At 53.5% G+C, this 14,358-nt stretch overlaps 1 protein-coding gene across 2 annotated transcripts in view; it reads right to left on the bottom strand.

Moving 5' to 3' along the window:
• Positions 1 to 582: 582 nt before the first annotated feature.
• PCDH1 (protocadherin 1) overlaps positions 583 to 14,358 on the bottom strand; it is a 53,053-nt gene continuing 39,277 nt past the window's right edge. Inside the window, exons 5-6 of one of the 2 annotated variants that reach the window (XM_055812468.1) lie at positions 3,352 to 3,394; positions 1,288 to 1,422 (exon numbers count right to left, since the gene is read on the bottom strand). In XM_055812468.1, coding sequence (XP_055668443.1) covers positions 3,369 to 3,394 — 26 coding nt within the window. In that variant the 3' untranslated portion in view covers positions 1,288 to 1,422; positions 3,352 to 3,368. Of the gene's footprint in view, positions 1,423 to 3,351; positions 3,395 to 14,358 lie in introns of both variants that reach the window. The other variant, XM_055812467.1, reaches the window with a different exon arrangement.

The raw sequence follows: 14,358 nt of genomic DNA, 5'->3' as shown, positions 1-14,358 counted from the left end.
CACAGCCGATGACGACCTCCCTGCCAGCAGAGTTGGACTGAGGGCTTCTCCGGACCCAGCCGGTCCCTTCACTGGGGCCTTCCCCGGACCATGCCAGTCCCTTGACTGGGGGCTTTCCCATCCCTCCTCCACCTGCCGGGCACAGGGCCACCACCAGGGAACCCCCTCCCCCCAAAGCAGACCCCACCTATGGCACCAGGCAGTCCCTAGGGACCCTGCAGCTTGTGGGCACAGTGACAACGTTCAGAAAGAGATCCAGGCTGAAAAATAGCAAAGTCCCTACAGTCCGGCTAGGATGCTGCCTCTCTCTTCCAGCTCCCCAGCTGCTGTTTCAGGGACTGGTCACATCTCTATTTACAATATAGAACATGAGTGTGGGCCGGACGCTGCGCTCCTGCAGGCTCTTCCACGCAGCAAACCATTCAAAGCTGGAACTTGCTCCCTGTGGTTTGTTTCTGTTTTCTTTTTTTTTTGTTTTGTTTGCTTTTCCTTTTTTTTTTTCCTTTTTTTTTTGTGTGTTTTTTGTTTTTGTTTAAACGTCTTTCGTTTCAAGGACAATAAAAAGTTTCGATCAGGCAGGACTTGAATGTCATTCCTAAGATTCGTATTTACAGGAGTCTACAGCAAAGAGACAGGCAGCTCGCTCCCCGTGCGTGGAGACACCCCTTGTCCTATGCCCCAGGAACTCCACCAGCTCTGCGTGGACCTTTGGTACGTAAGCCCTTCTCCCCAGCCATGCCCTCCACACCAGGAGCCTGCCCAGCCCTCCCCAGTAATGCAGCAGTTCGGAGACACGCACCCGCAAGTGCTCAGAAATAGGGGTTCGGATGCTTTCATCCTTCCCACCCACCCCCGGCCCCAGGAAACAATGGGTTAAAAAGACGCTCCTCTCATCCCTGCCTTGCCCTGCTCTGCTGTCCACAGAGCCCACTGCCTGGAGAACTGGCCGCAGGAGTGATAAAGCATTGAAGTTTAAAATGTTCCTCTGGACACTGGCCTCAGAAGCGCATCTGCTCCCTGTCCCTCACACCCAGCCTCACAGGTAAATCTCCCTCTTGGTGGTCTGGGACGAGGGGGTGGTGGCTGGCTGGAAGTCCGAGGTCTGGGTGAGAGGAATTTCCTCCATGGGAGAGTCCTTGCAGGGCTCATGGCTACTATTGGAGAAGGCACTGTACGTGGGGAGCAGGCGGAGGTTGGCCATTTTGGTGCTGCGCTCTTCTGAGAGTCTGGGGCTGCCATTCCCGACTTGCTCTTGACTCCCTCTGTCTTGGTAAGGCACAAAAGTGGAGAGTTTGAGGGCGTTCTTGGGCCTGCGGCTAGGGGAGGACTGGCCGGGCATCCAGCAGGTATCGGAGTGGCCGAACTCTGTGCACTCCCGGGTACAGGTCCCAGTCATGGCTACATCGGGCAGAGGCCGGAGATCTGCAGGGAACCAAGCAAGAGCATCGTTACACACACACAGATACCACCAGCTGGATGGAGCACAAGGACGAGCAGCAAAGCCTGGACACCTCTGTCCTACCCACACCCTCCCACAGTGGGAGGGCACAGCCAGACCCACAGCCACCCAGGGAGCGAAGGCAGATCTGGGAGGGGTACGCAAGGCTCCTGGCAACTGATGCCTCCTGTCCCAGGTCCCCCTGGACAAGCATCCTCCCTGAGGCAGGAGCATGCAGGGAAATGGAAGTCAGAACACAGGGCAGAGCTTGCTGAGCCCACCCCCCCTGGAGACAAGCATTGCACAGGAGGGGCTCCATAGCCTGGATTTGCACAGCAGAAAACAGGCTGTCGCCAGACGCATCAGCCCACAGCTATGGGCACCACCTGGACCCTGCTAGGCTCCATGAACTCCCTTTGTTCAATGCTTCTGGGCACCACTGACAGCTTCACCATGCAGAGATGGGGAAACGCCCTAAACACAGTCAGGTTCCTCACTGCCCTGAGGTACAACCATATTTCCGGAGCACCATCCTTGGGCAGTCCTGCCCTGCTCACCATCAGGCATGCCAGGCCACCTGCAAGCCTCCCCAAGCTCCCCATCAGCAGGAACCCCAAAACCAGCCAGAAGTCCTCAGACATCAGCTAGTCTCCCACAGAGCCTGAAATCCCCAAGCGCAGCAAAACACACATGGGCAAAGCCACGTCTAGCCCCAGAGAGGCTGGACGTACCTGATGCTCACGAGTCCCTGCCCCAGGAGCGCCCAAGCCTCTCTGTGCACCAAACACCTGCCCCTGAGAGAACCAGGAATCTGAGGGCATCGATAGCTCCCTGCTCCTGGGGGAAACTGACCACCAGCTACACCAGTTCATGGTCTGGTGTCCTCACACACCAACCACCCTCTACCCTGGACACTACAAGGCATTCTTGAACCTTGGCCATGTGTCCTTTACACAGGGAGTACCTGTCACAAGTCTTCAAGGGCCAAAATTTGGCATTTCCATGCAGAGGTGAGTGTCCCCCCAAAAGCCATCCCAGACACAAGCCACTCCTTGCCATCTACCCCAGCTTGGGGCACACCACAGCCCCTCCCCCCCCCCCCCCCCCCCCCCCCCCCCACTGCCTGGGATGTATCACTGCCCACTACCACAAGCACCTGCTGGCAGATCAAGCCTGGTGCTGATGCTGAGATGAAAGGAGGGACTGCTCATGACCTTGAGACTGTTCTGACTTGCAGACATCCCTTCTGGTTCACAGAAGTCCCCTCCATCACACAGAAGCTCATTCCACTGCACTGCTGACAAACTGCAGGCTAAAGGAGGGAGATACTGAGGACCTCTGGGCATCTGAGACTTACAGGGCTTTCACCAGCTCAGGGCTTGCCCCTTCCCACCAGATACACACTGGTGCACGTAATCCCTTCCTCCCAAAGGACAGACCCATTGGCAGTCCCTCAGCCCTGGGAAGAAGCAAAGCAGAGCCATTCACACCATGCTGGGGGCTCTGACCTCATCAGCACGACCCTCCTGCCACCACTTTGGGGCTCTCAGACACAGGCATCCCTGAGTCACCCTAGCACAGCTTTCACACACAGGTAAACCCAGGATGGGAGGAAGGTCTCTGCAGGAGAAGGCTCCATACAATGCCGGGAATGGCTAAAGAGACGGGCATGGAAGAAGGGGCAAAGTTAGCAGCAAACCAGTGTGTAAGCATATCTTGCCCTAAAACAGCCCCAGGGACTGTATCCCAAATTCTCAGCTCCTCCAGGTGCTGAGGCACCCTGGGTGTTCCCCGGGGTTCCTGCAGAGGCTCTGGCACCCACACTGCTCCCCATGCTGGGAGCTGCCTTCTGTGTCCCGTCCCCTGGCGCATATGTATGCTGTGATATCCTGGCAGAAGCCATAAGGACATACCTCAGCGCAGACCCCCTTCACAGCCTGCTCCGCTCAGGGGACTCTAATGAGGAGCAGAAAAAGGACGAGAGGGTCACATCATTGCACAGCCCCCAGCCTCCACACCCACCCTTAGGATCCTCCTGGACCCTTCAGCCTCTGCCAGCCCTCCCCATCGCATTGCACTGAGCCCCACAGCATCCCTCTGATACCCGCTCCCTTCAGGAGTCCCTTGGCCTCTCCTAGCTCTGCTCCAGCCTCCTTCAGGCTGCTTGGCCACCACTGCTGATCTCTCACTAGTTTCTCCAGCCTTAACAAAGCCTCACTGGAGCCTACTGGTCCTCACAGGACTCACAAGGGAACTAGAGGCAAAGCCTGAAGCCACCTGGCTTGTGGCACCCTGAGCCCCTCTGTGCAGAGGGGCTGGGGCTGTGCATCACAAGACAACGCGCGCACACACACACGGATACAGCCCGGCTGGATGCATCCTGACGTGCTCATGCACCACAAACGGGCACGCTCCAAGGAACCATGCGCAGGGGACAGCCATGCTCACGCTGCAGGGTGCAAAAGCAGGAGCCCAAGCATCACAGGGGACAAGATGCCCACATAGGCCAGTGTGAGAGCATAGCCTGCAGTGTGTGTCCTTGGGGTCATTCTCAGGGCTGGCCACAGACCAACTGTCCTATTTCCTGAGCACGTGGAAAGTTGCCTTGTTTCTTTCTCCTAGCTACAGATAGAAAGCAAGATACAAAACCAGAGGCAAGACAGTTCAGTTTCCATCTCTGCTCTGTGCAAGTCAAAGTAGAGACTGGAGCCTGTGTCCCAGATGATCCGCCAGGTCTTCCTCCGAGGACAACAGGATGCCCCGGTGGCCACCGGCTCAGTCAGTTTGAGATCGTGTTTCGCTTCATCTGTTCAAGAGCCTGTATCACTGTCTGTCTCTCATCCACTTTCCTACTGGACAAACGGGACAGCTCATCATCGTTTCCACTTCCAGAAACGCCTTGGTGCTGTGCACTTCCAGGGTGGGGAGTGGATGAGTGCCATCACTTCTTGCTCTGGCAAAAGTGATGCTGAGTCTATGGAGAGTACTGGCAGGACTGAAATAAAAGCTACCTCTCCAGTAAAAAAAGCTATGGTGATTTCCTTGTGCCAATGGCAGCTTAGAAATCGCAGGATCAAGCAGGAACTCTGTGTTCAGGGTCTTTTATTCTGTTTTTCCCATTGTCTGTTTCTGGCACTAAAGTCTTTTTCCAGTGTTGTCCCTTCACTTGCAGTGAGATGCTGGCATCGGAGCTCTGCTGCTAAAGAGCGTATTATGTGCCATGAGCACAACCCACTCCGCTTTAAGAGCCCAGGAACGGGGCAGGGTGTAATTTGTGAATAGCTGTGATTTAGAGCAAACACAACCCTATGGCCTAATTCTCAGCACATGCCGGTGGTTCAGAGACTTCGATGTGCCACCACAGACAAGCAGAAATCTTTCTTTGGGGGTAAACACTGGTGGAAATTTTCCCCACAAAGTGCTGATCCTGAATGCCCTGCAGTGTGGGGAGGAGGCAGACTCCAAGCCTCACCTCAGGGTCACGGTGTCCACTTCACCTTACAAAGTATACTCAGGATTTTGGATCCCTCCTCCACCCCAGGAACGCAGTTTTGTGACTCTGAACCCCTGGAATCTGACAAAGTTCCCAGGTGATGAAGAGGATGGCCATGCCCTCTCCAGCACCTCATGCCTCCACAGCATCCTAGCTGTGCAAAGGAAAAGCGATGTCTGTGCAGCTGCCATGTTTTCCTGAGCTTTGCCCTCTCACTGCGTTCCTTTGGAGGGCTGGCCCATCCTCTTACCAGCATTCCCATGCCAGAAGGCTGTACTTCTCAGCCAGGAGGGTTGCTGTGGCTGTTTGGGCATTCACAGTCCTCACAGTCTTCTAGCTCTCTCCTTCCTACAGCTTTGCATTTCTCTGGCATCCTCTTGTTAGCTGCCTCCAGGCTGCTCTGCCTCAGCACATTGCATGGGAATGAATCCGGGGTAGTAAAAGTCACATCCCTTTGAATATTTCAGATCAAAAGGGGGCACAGCTGGGGCTTTACACCGAGATGCATTCAGAGGTGCATCCTGGGCCCTTGTTCTGGCTGGAGGAAGGGAGCTCTCTCGAGCCGTGGCTCTGTTCTCATGCTGGTGTGGCTGTTCTCATCTCCTGACATCCAGGGCACCTCTGCTCTTTGTGAAGGAGACTGTGCCAGGCCGTCTCCTCCGGGAAGAGGCACATATTGGTGCCGCTGCTAATTATTTCTCTCTATAGATCCCCATGCAGGGCAGAAACACATCCTGTTGCAGCCACTTACAAGGGCTCCTCTAATAGTATTATTGCTCTGAGTGGGGGATTTCAACAGTGCACTTGAGTACTGTTAGACAGGAGACAAAAGCAGGCAGCCTCATTCAGCAGACACTTCCATCTCCTGCAGGAGATGTGCAGAGGTTCGCTGCAAGCCAGGTAGCTTCAAGCAGAGGCTGAGAGCCAGCCTTAACCACTGGTTTTTTTTGCCACCATCTGCAACATCCACAGTTTGGTTTGGTTCTCTCCTGTCTTCCATTTGCATTAGGTATCAACACTGTATGTGTGGTGCCGGGTGAGCAGGGATGATGCAGCACAGGAGGCCAGATCTTGTGGGAGAGGGGATGTACTGGAGCAGCTCTGGGAGGAGAGACAGTGGGACTGTGGGGACGTGACACAGCAGAGCATGGCAGAGGATGCAGAGAAGCCTGGAAGGGAGGAAGGGGGAAGCACAGCATGCTAGGAGGGACTGGAGAGGTTCAGTGGTACAAAGAAATGGGGCATAAGATGGTGTGGGGAGAGCAGCTTGGAGGAAAAGCAGGATGCTTTCCCAAAGCATTAGATCAGAATGACTCATCTTTACCCGGTGAAAAAGAGAACATTGGGCACTAATTTCAATCAGCTACCCCCATTCAGAGCCCAAAAGCACTGTACCTCTTCTAGCCTCAGTCAGGGGGTACAAGGGTGGAACATGCCCCACACTGTAAACTGAGGGCTGGGGTACAAGGTATTTCTTTTAAAATGTCAGGCAAGGATGCGGTGTTTCCAGTACAGGCAGCTTCATCACCTCTGTTGTCCTGGTGTGGGCACCTGGAAGCACCCCTTCTCCCACACCGAGCCCTCAGGCTCTGCAGACCACCTCTTGGACATCCCTTATGGTGGTGACCTCCCATGACATCATATCCCAGCAGCAGCGTCCTCTCTGCCTGCCCCTACAGCATCTTTGCAATGGAAACAGCCTTCTCAGTGCTGCTCTTTCCAATGGCTGCCTTCCTGGGGCACAACTCCTGAAAGTAGGCACCATTGCCCCACTCCACCACAGCTTACTAGTGCTGTTCTCCTGCACCACCACCCCCTCCAGGTACCACTCCCCGGAGTGCTCACACCTACAGGTACCATTGCCTACAGCACTGTTCTCTACAGGCACCATTCCCCTACCGCGGTACTGCTGACAGGTACCATTCTCCCATGCCACTGTTCTCTATAGGTACCAGTCCCCTACAGCGCAACTACCTACAGGTATCATTTCCCTACAGCGCTGTTCCCTACAGGTACTGGCCCCCATGGCGCGGTTACCGAAGGTACCACTCTCTCACAGTGTTGCTCTCTATAGGTGCCATTCCCCCGCAGTGCCGTTCCCAGGAAGCACCAGTCCCTCGCAGCGCTGCTACCTACAGGTACTGGTCTCCCATGGTGCCATGTCCTCCAGGTGCCATGTTCTATGCTGCTGCTCCCTCCAGGTATTGCCTTCCCCCTCCCCCCCCTCCCCCCCATTGTCTTCCCCCCAGGCACTGCTGCTCTAATGGTGCCATTTCCTCCAGGTACCATGTTTTACAGCACTGTTCCCTCCAGATACTACTCCCCTGCGGTGCTGCTTCCTCCAGGCACTGTTGTTTCATGGTCTGTTCCCTCTTCACTACCCCCTAACAGTACAGCTGTTTGGATAGCATGCCCCAGCATCCTGTTATACCAGCAGCCCCATGGCTATGCAATGCTATGCTGTACTATTCTTCTTTGCATCCTTTGCATCACCTTTGCATCCTGTCACTACTTGCATGAGCGCCTTGCACTATCCAACCCCCCAATTCACTCCTCTCCATGCCTTCTCTGCCCCACAGCAGCATGCCCGACCCAGTAGCCTGGAGAAGTCCCCCTACACTGGCAGCAAGAAATGCTCAACAGTCCATCCCCATGTGGCCAGCTCAGCATGAGGTTCCTTTGGTGGAGAGGAGCTCAGTGGCTCCTTCCCAACACATCATCCCCTTGCAAGGGCTTTTGGGAGAGGGCAGTTGTGCTGTAGGTAGCTGTGGAGCCATGATCTCCTTTGCAAAGCCCAGACACAAGGTCGCCCTTCAAGGTCCCCAGATGAGGTAGCCACGACCACCACATTATCCCCAGCAGGGAACGCCTACCCTCTGGACACTGGGGACCAGAGTGGCAAGCTTGCCTTCTGCACCTCTTCAGTCCATCTTTCCAGCCCCTTTCTTGAGCAGAGCCCTCTACCTCCAGAGCAGCACAAGCACAACACCAATTTAACTTTCCAGGCCTTGGGGAAGGCTGCTGGACTGTTGCCCATTTCCACAGTGATGCTCCAGCGATCAATGAGTACAGAAATACCAAGAGCTGAAAGCACAAGCAGAGAGCTCCCTGCAGTCCACGTCAGTCCCTATTTTTCCTAGACTGAGCTAACATCATCCCTACAACACCCAGGCAGACGGTTTGCAGGACCATTCCTAGCACTACAACACCCAGACAGACGGCTTTGGGGACCAATTCTAGCACTACAACACCCAGACAGATGGCTTTCCAAACTTAACACTGTCACTACAGCACGCAGACAGATGGCTTCTGGTATCTGAGACCAACCCAACACTGCCCATAAAGGTGGTTACTGCAGTTCAACGCCACACCTACAGCTCTCAGGGCAATAACGAGCAACACCCGCTCTTACAATAAATACTGAGAAAGATCCTCAGACTGATGCCAGCACACAGATGGATTTCTCCTAGGCACCAAAGTCAAGAGCTATAACATGCACAGCCTTCTCCCCCAGACCCTACAGCACTGAGCATCTCTCCCTTCATGCTAAACAATAGTATCTAAACACCAGTACAGACAGCTTGCTCCAAAGTTAATGGCCTGTCAGCCCCCAGATGCACACACGGATCAAACCATGGCCTCTGGAGTATATTACAACAGCACACACTAACTGCAGCACCAAAGCAAATGACTTCCCAGATCCTGCTAAGGGTATCACAGCAGAACCAGCACGTAATTAATGTGGACTGATGCACCCACCAGCCTCAGCCTCACCAGGACAGGTAGTGCTAAACCACTTTGTCGGCAGCGAGGGTCTGAGCCCAGGCTCCCAGAGGACATGTTCTTTCCTTGCTTGACATAGCTGGAGCTTGAGGGACCACTTCCCCACTGCCGTTCCTCCTGCAAAGTGCAGGCAGCTGTGCGACAGTGGCAGGCTGGCTGGGACAGTGGCAGGCTGGCTGGGAAGCGGCAGGCATTCCACCACCACATCACCAGAGTGACAGAAGGCAATCCATACTCCATGCCAGCGGCAGGAGCACCCAGACGGATGGCTCTGAACACTGACCGTGATCCTGCAGGGACCAGGCAGAGGTCACAGGGTTTAGCAACAGACAACAGCACCCACGGGACTCCCAAAACCACCATCTGCCCCCCAGCTTCTCAGCAATATCTGCAATACCCAGTGAAACAAATTCAATCCCTCTATAACAGACTTTGTGCTTGTGGTGCCACTTACATGACCTCCTACCCTGGCACAGTTACATTAAATTACTGAATAATTATGTTAAGAACTATCCTAATAGGATTACAGGGTTCAAAGGTTATGAAATGCCAAAATTAGGATTGCCCATGCAGTCTTAATTTGCTTCATGAAAGTCTGCTTCGTGATGCAGACCAGAATGACGGTCTGCTGTAAAACCTTTTCCTTGGGGTCCCTTTGTGCCTCTGGGGAAGAGGACAGAACCCCCTGGGAGATACATCAGGCTTTTGGGGAAGATGAAGCTTTGCCAGTGAGACTCTGCCCCACAGGCTACAGAAATTGGGAAGGTACAATGAAAGGGTCAAGAGATCACTGAAAATTACTTCTCTAAAGCTTAGGGCTGGAGGACAACAGGATTGCTTTACTACTGAGAAAAACTTAGCAATTTCCTTTCCTACCTCCTTTTGGAAGTGAAATACCTGGACACATTCCACTGCCACTTTTCAAAATATTTGGTAAGTGGCACGTCCAGTGTGAAAAACTGTGTGCTTGCGTTCAAGTTCACCAGAACTTCAAGCAACTGAAAACAAAGTCAGGTAATGAGCATTACTGGGCAATTCTCTTCACCCACGTTGTATAAAATACAGTAACAAGTCTAGCTCCAAAATGAAATCCCAGTTCCTATAATATCCAAACACTATCCTCTGGCCAACCAAGAACTTAAACAAATAACCACCAGAAAGTCACGCAATAACCAAACCAAACCATGCAATAACCCAATCACCTTCCCAGCCTCATTACTTGCTGCTGCAATATCAAGCCCCGGTGAGTAACAACTCGGCGGTACCTTCAGTAGCACACAAGAAACAGTGGGCAGCAGAGCTACTGCCCTACTACCTCCCCTGGCCAAGGAGGAGGGGCAGGGAGCACAGGGCTTTTCTGGCTTTGGAGTCCTCCTTTGCAAGGGCTAATGATGATTATGTAAATAGGCAGAGGAACACCACCTGCTATCCCCGGGGCTGTCAGCTCATGCATGCCTTGTATGCGCATTCCTGCTACCCAAATACCTACACAATTGCTCCTTCCACATCCCCACCTTGCCTTTGCTGATGCCCTCCTCCCTGCCCCTCCCCCCCCCCCCCCCCCCCCCCCCCCCCCGTGCACAGGACTCCTCCCAGGCCCTCCCAGTGGGGGTCCCAGCCTGGCTCTCCCTGGGGACACATGCAGAGCCTCCTGCCATGTTCCGGCTACCGGTGTGCTGCCAGTAGATGGGAGGGGGTGACCAGAAGGCGCCAAGCCACCAAGGACCAGCAGTGCCACCCATGGCAGTGAGAGCTCCAGCTACCTCCCAACCTGGATACAGGGTGCCCACAGCCGAGGTGCCCTTGCCCGGCCCTCAGGTGCAATGCACCCTGCAGCCTGGGTCTGCTGCGTCTGGGTGAACAACAGCAGCAGAGCTAAGGTTGGGGCCCTTGTGGCACCAGGTCCTGAGGAGCTCCTGGTCTGTATTATTATGGGTTGCTGACATACAGTGGTCCTCTTACCCTATCTCCCTCCTCCCCTCACCAAGCATCACTGAGACAAATCATGGGTTCTGGAGGGGACTGGAGACCTGTCCCACGGACCCTGCACGAGGACTGTGCCCTGCACTCCTGCCACTGTTCCAGAGGCTGAGGACACTTGTCTACTTGCACTGAAAGCCTTGGGTCAGCAGTGGGGGCAAGTGCCCCAGGCCACCCCACAGCTGCCAGGCGATGTGTTAAAGAAGCAAGGCTTCTTACAGAAGGAACCAAAGCGGCTAATCCTTGAGCTTTACCTTGGCCTGAGCCTGTGGAAGGCAGGGCTCTAATCCTCTGACTCAGCCTCTCTGCCCAGGCCCAGGGAGTTGGGGGGAGCACATGGAGGGGTCCCCTCCAGCCCATGTCCCACACACACTTCTAGGCGAATTGCAGCGCCCCCCGCCCCGCCCCCCCCCCGGGGCTGGCCTCAGCACTCTCCATCTGCTGCAGCCCACCACTCCAGTCAGCCTTCCTGCAAGGGTTAATCTTCCTCTCTAGAGCTTCCCAAAGCTAATTAGAAAGAGCCCGGGCAAGTGTGGTAGTGTGGTGGCAGACACCGCTGCACTTATCTCCCCACTTCTGGGGCTCTGCCCTTATCATTTAATTAAAGCTGCAGCCGTGCTTCCCACCCTGGCAGCAACTAATCAGGGAGGGCACTGGAGCTTGAGGCAGCCTTTGCCAGTTTGCCAGGGAAGAAGCAGGAGAAGGGCAGGGAACATGCCCCAGGAAGGACAGTAAAAGGGAGAAGAAGATAAAGAAAGAGCCCCTTTGTGCTGTCAGCCCGTGTATGGGAGGGCAGTGAGGGATGGAGCCCCAGCCCTAGTCTGCCAGCTGCAGTGCTGTGGGAGGGGGAGATGCAGGGTCCTCTCGTCTCTGGATGGACAACTGCCATGTCAGCCTGGGAGCAAGCCAAGAAAGTGACCTTCACCACAGGCTGGCTGGGAGACACTACAGGCTAGCTCCATCTCCCAGGAGGAACAGAACCCTGGATCCCCCACCCCGCCCCAAAGCAGCTCTCCCAGCAAGGCACGCTCAGAGGCACCTTGACACCAGAGCCCATGCATGCTACATGCCCCAGTGGCACAGAAAACCAGGCTCAGTCCTCCCACAGGCAAGGAACAACCTATGCCATGCAGTACCCAAGCACACCAAAGAAAACTGGGGACCCCCAGAGTACTGGGGAAGGGGCATTTCCAGGAGGGATGACATCAAGCAACAGCAACTGCATCAAGCTCCTGCATCAGGTCTCTGCAGGAGGGCGAGGATGCATAAGCCCTAAGAAATGCTGCTGTTTGAAGGCCACACAACAGTGTGTGGGCACAGGTACACAGGGGTGCATGCTGTCATACGTTCAAAGAGAGACTCAGATATTTTGGGGCAAACAACCCCCAGCCAATGCTGACAGCTTCCGTGCCAAATTCCACACCTCTCTTCCAAAGCATAGTTAAGCTAATGGGTCTTGAAAAGAAACTCTTATAACCACTTTGTTTAGCAGGGCTGAGACAGCATGTCTTGTTCTCAAAAAACAGCTGGAGCACCTCTGCTAAAACTTAAGAAAAAAAGAAATCAACCTGAGGGAAACCCAGCATGGAAAATTTAAGCTTTAGTGTTGGAAATCTGCTGAAGTGATAAGCAATCGAAAATAAGTCTGTATAATACAAAATGTCAAGCAACCTGAGGCTGCGCAGTCTATATAACGATCCCCATTGCAGGTTCCAAAAGCTGCTCTGAAAGTGCAGCTCGGCTGGGAGATGTATGCAAGTGTTTGGCATGCTCCAAGCAGGAGGAATAGAGCAATTGTTTTAGCCTTATGCCATTGCTGTACAGACCTTCCACTGCTCCCGAGAAGGGTGGACCTCTCCCACCACCACTCACCTGCCAGTCACTCAAGTCTCCTAGCATCCTAACCACAGGAGCAAGAACTAATGCACGATACTTTAAATTTTTTAAAATTCATTTTCAGCAAGATCAGTTTTCTCACCTCACCCACAGGCTTGTGTTGGACAGGAGCGAATGGGCAGCCACAGGCGCAGCCTAGGAGTGCGTTGCAAGGTGCACCAGTTCATGTGCACAGGGACTTGGGGATACTGGTCTGGTTTTATGAGCACTCCCTGTGTTTGCTCCTTGGTGGCTGCCTTTCATTGTGTGCTTCTATTAAAGCTCTTGTGTCAAGGAGAAAAGAACTGGCATACGCATGTCTGCCTTTGAACAAAACCATTGTTAAGCTCCATCAACAATTTAATAATCTTTCACCAGCAGGACAATGAATCGGGGGAAATTACTCTTGCAGGGGGGGGCCGGTAGCCACACAGCAAAGCATTGTTCAAGGCCTTTGAAGCCACATAGGTGTTTAACTGACAAAAGAAATCACAACTTTATGAAAAGGGCTTGCCTCAACAAGGGGATCTGGAAACAAAGAAAACCAAGACCACTCAGAGAGAAGCAGAGCAGGGGAGACGGAAGAGCCTTTGGAAGAGAGTCAAGGCAGACCCCAAGGAAACTGGGAGAGGAAATGGCAGCGTGGATGTGCATGCATACGCTTTGTTTTCTTTCCACAGATTTTTCCTGGGCTGTTTAAGAGTAACGTGAGCACATTCCATTGTCATTTCAAATTTTTTTCAGTCTGTTCTGACTGCAGAAACTTGCTGGTTGCCTGAACCATAGCATAGACACTGAGGAAGAAAAGGCCAGATCCTTGCCAGAATTTGTGGTGGATATTTGAAGAATCGGGGGGCCCGCACTAAACTCAGGGCTGATACACTTGGGCTGCCCTGAGGAGGAAAGGTTTGTCTGCTGATGGAGACAGACCACCACACACTGACCCGGCTGCCACACCCAGCCACGGAGAACCAAAGGCAGATGAAATCCAGCACACAGCAGTTTTGTGAGCATTAGACCAGGGGTACAGTCACGAAAATTTGGAGGAATGATCTGACACCAAATGAGGGTGCCTTGACTGCTGATTGCTTAAGATCAAGAGTAGCCCACGCAGGAGAACCTGAACTTCTGAACTACCCAGCCCATTTCTCTGCAGTGAAGAGACGTGCCATAAACACAGCTCCGAATGCATGTTATTGATGCCTCAAACTCCTACAGACTCAGAGGTTGAAAATCCACACTGGAAGCTAGATGGGGAGAGATTTTGTGGCTGGCACATGGCAGAAACAGCATACGCACTGGTCAAACCCTCCTGTGGTGCAGCCAAAACACACACGAAGAAATCAACCCAGGTGGCTAACATTTCTGAATTGAACCACTTGCCATCTTGCTGGCACACGATTCCCCACTGAGGCACTGAAAGGATTCGCAGTGTTGATAGCCACGGCTGGAGAGAAGTCACCTCCTCGTGTAAAAATAGGACATATCAACACCAATGCAGCTTGCTAAAGGTGCAGCTCTGAGCAAACAGGAGGATATCAGCATGCTGATGCAAATGAGGAGGTTTAGGAACGAGGCAAACTGGTTGTGGTTTGTTTGGGAAAACCCAGGGGAAAAAACCCAACCATATCCTGATGAACACTAATCTGCCCCATGTTTGTTATTAGGATGGCAGAAAGACAATCTTGTGGAAGAATAAGAGAAAGAAGGATAATCACTTCCGAGAGGGAATATCAACCTCCAGCTACCCCTGGGTGCTGCGGTTTACAGACTGCTGGAGGTTAGATGC

Source organism: Falco peregrinus, chromosome 8 (assembly GCF_023634155.1).
Source record: "Falco peregrinus isolate bFalPer1 chromosome 8, bFalPer1.pri, whole genome shotgun sequence".
Taxonomy (NCBI): domain Eukaryota; kingdom Metazoa; phylum Chordata; class Aves; order Falconiformes; family Falconidae; genus Falco; species Falco peregrinus.
Note: the sequence above shows the minus strand (reverse complement) of the source record. Positions and strands in the feature narration are given on the sequence as shown.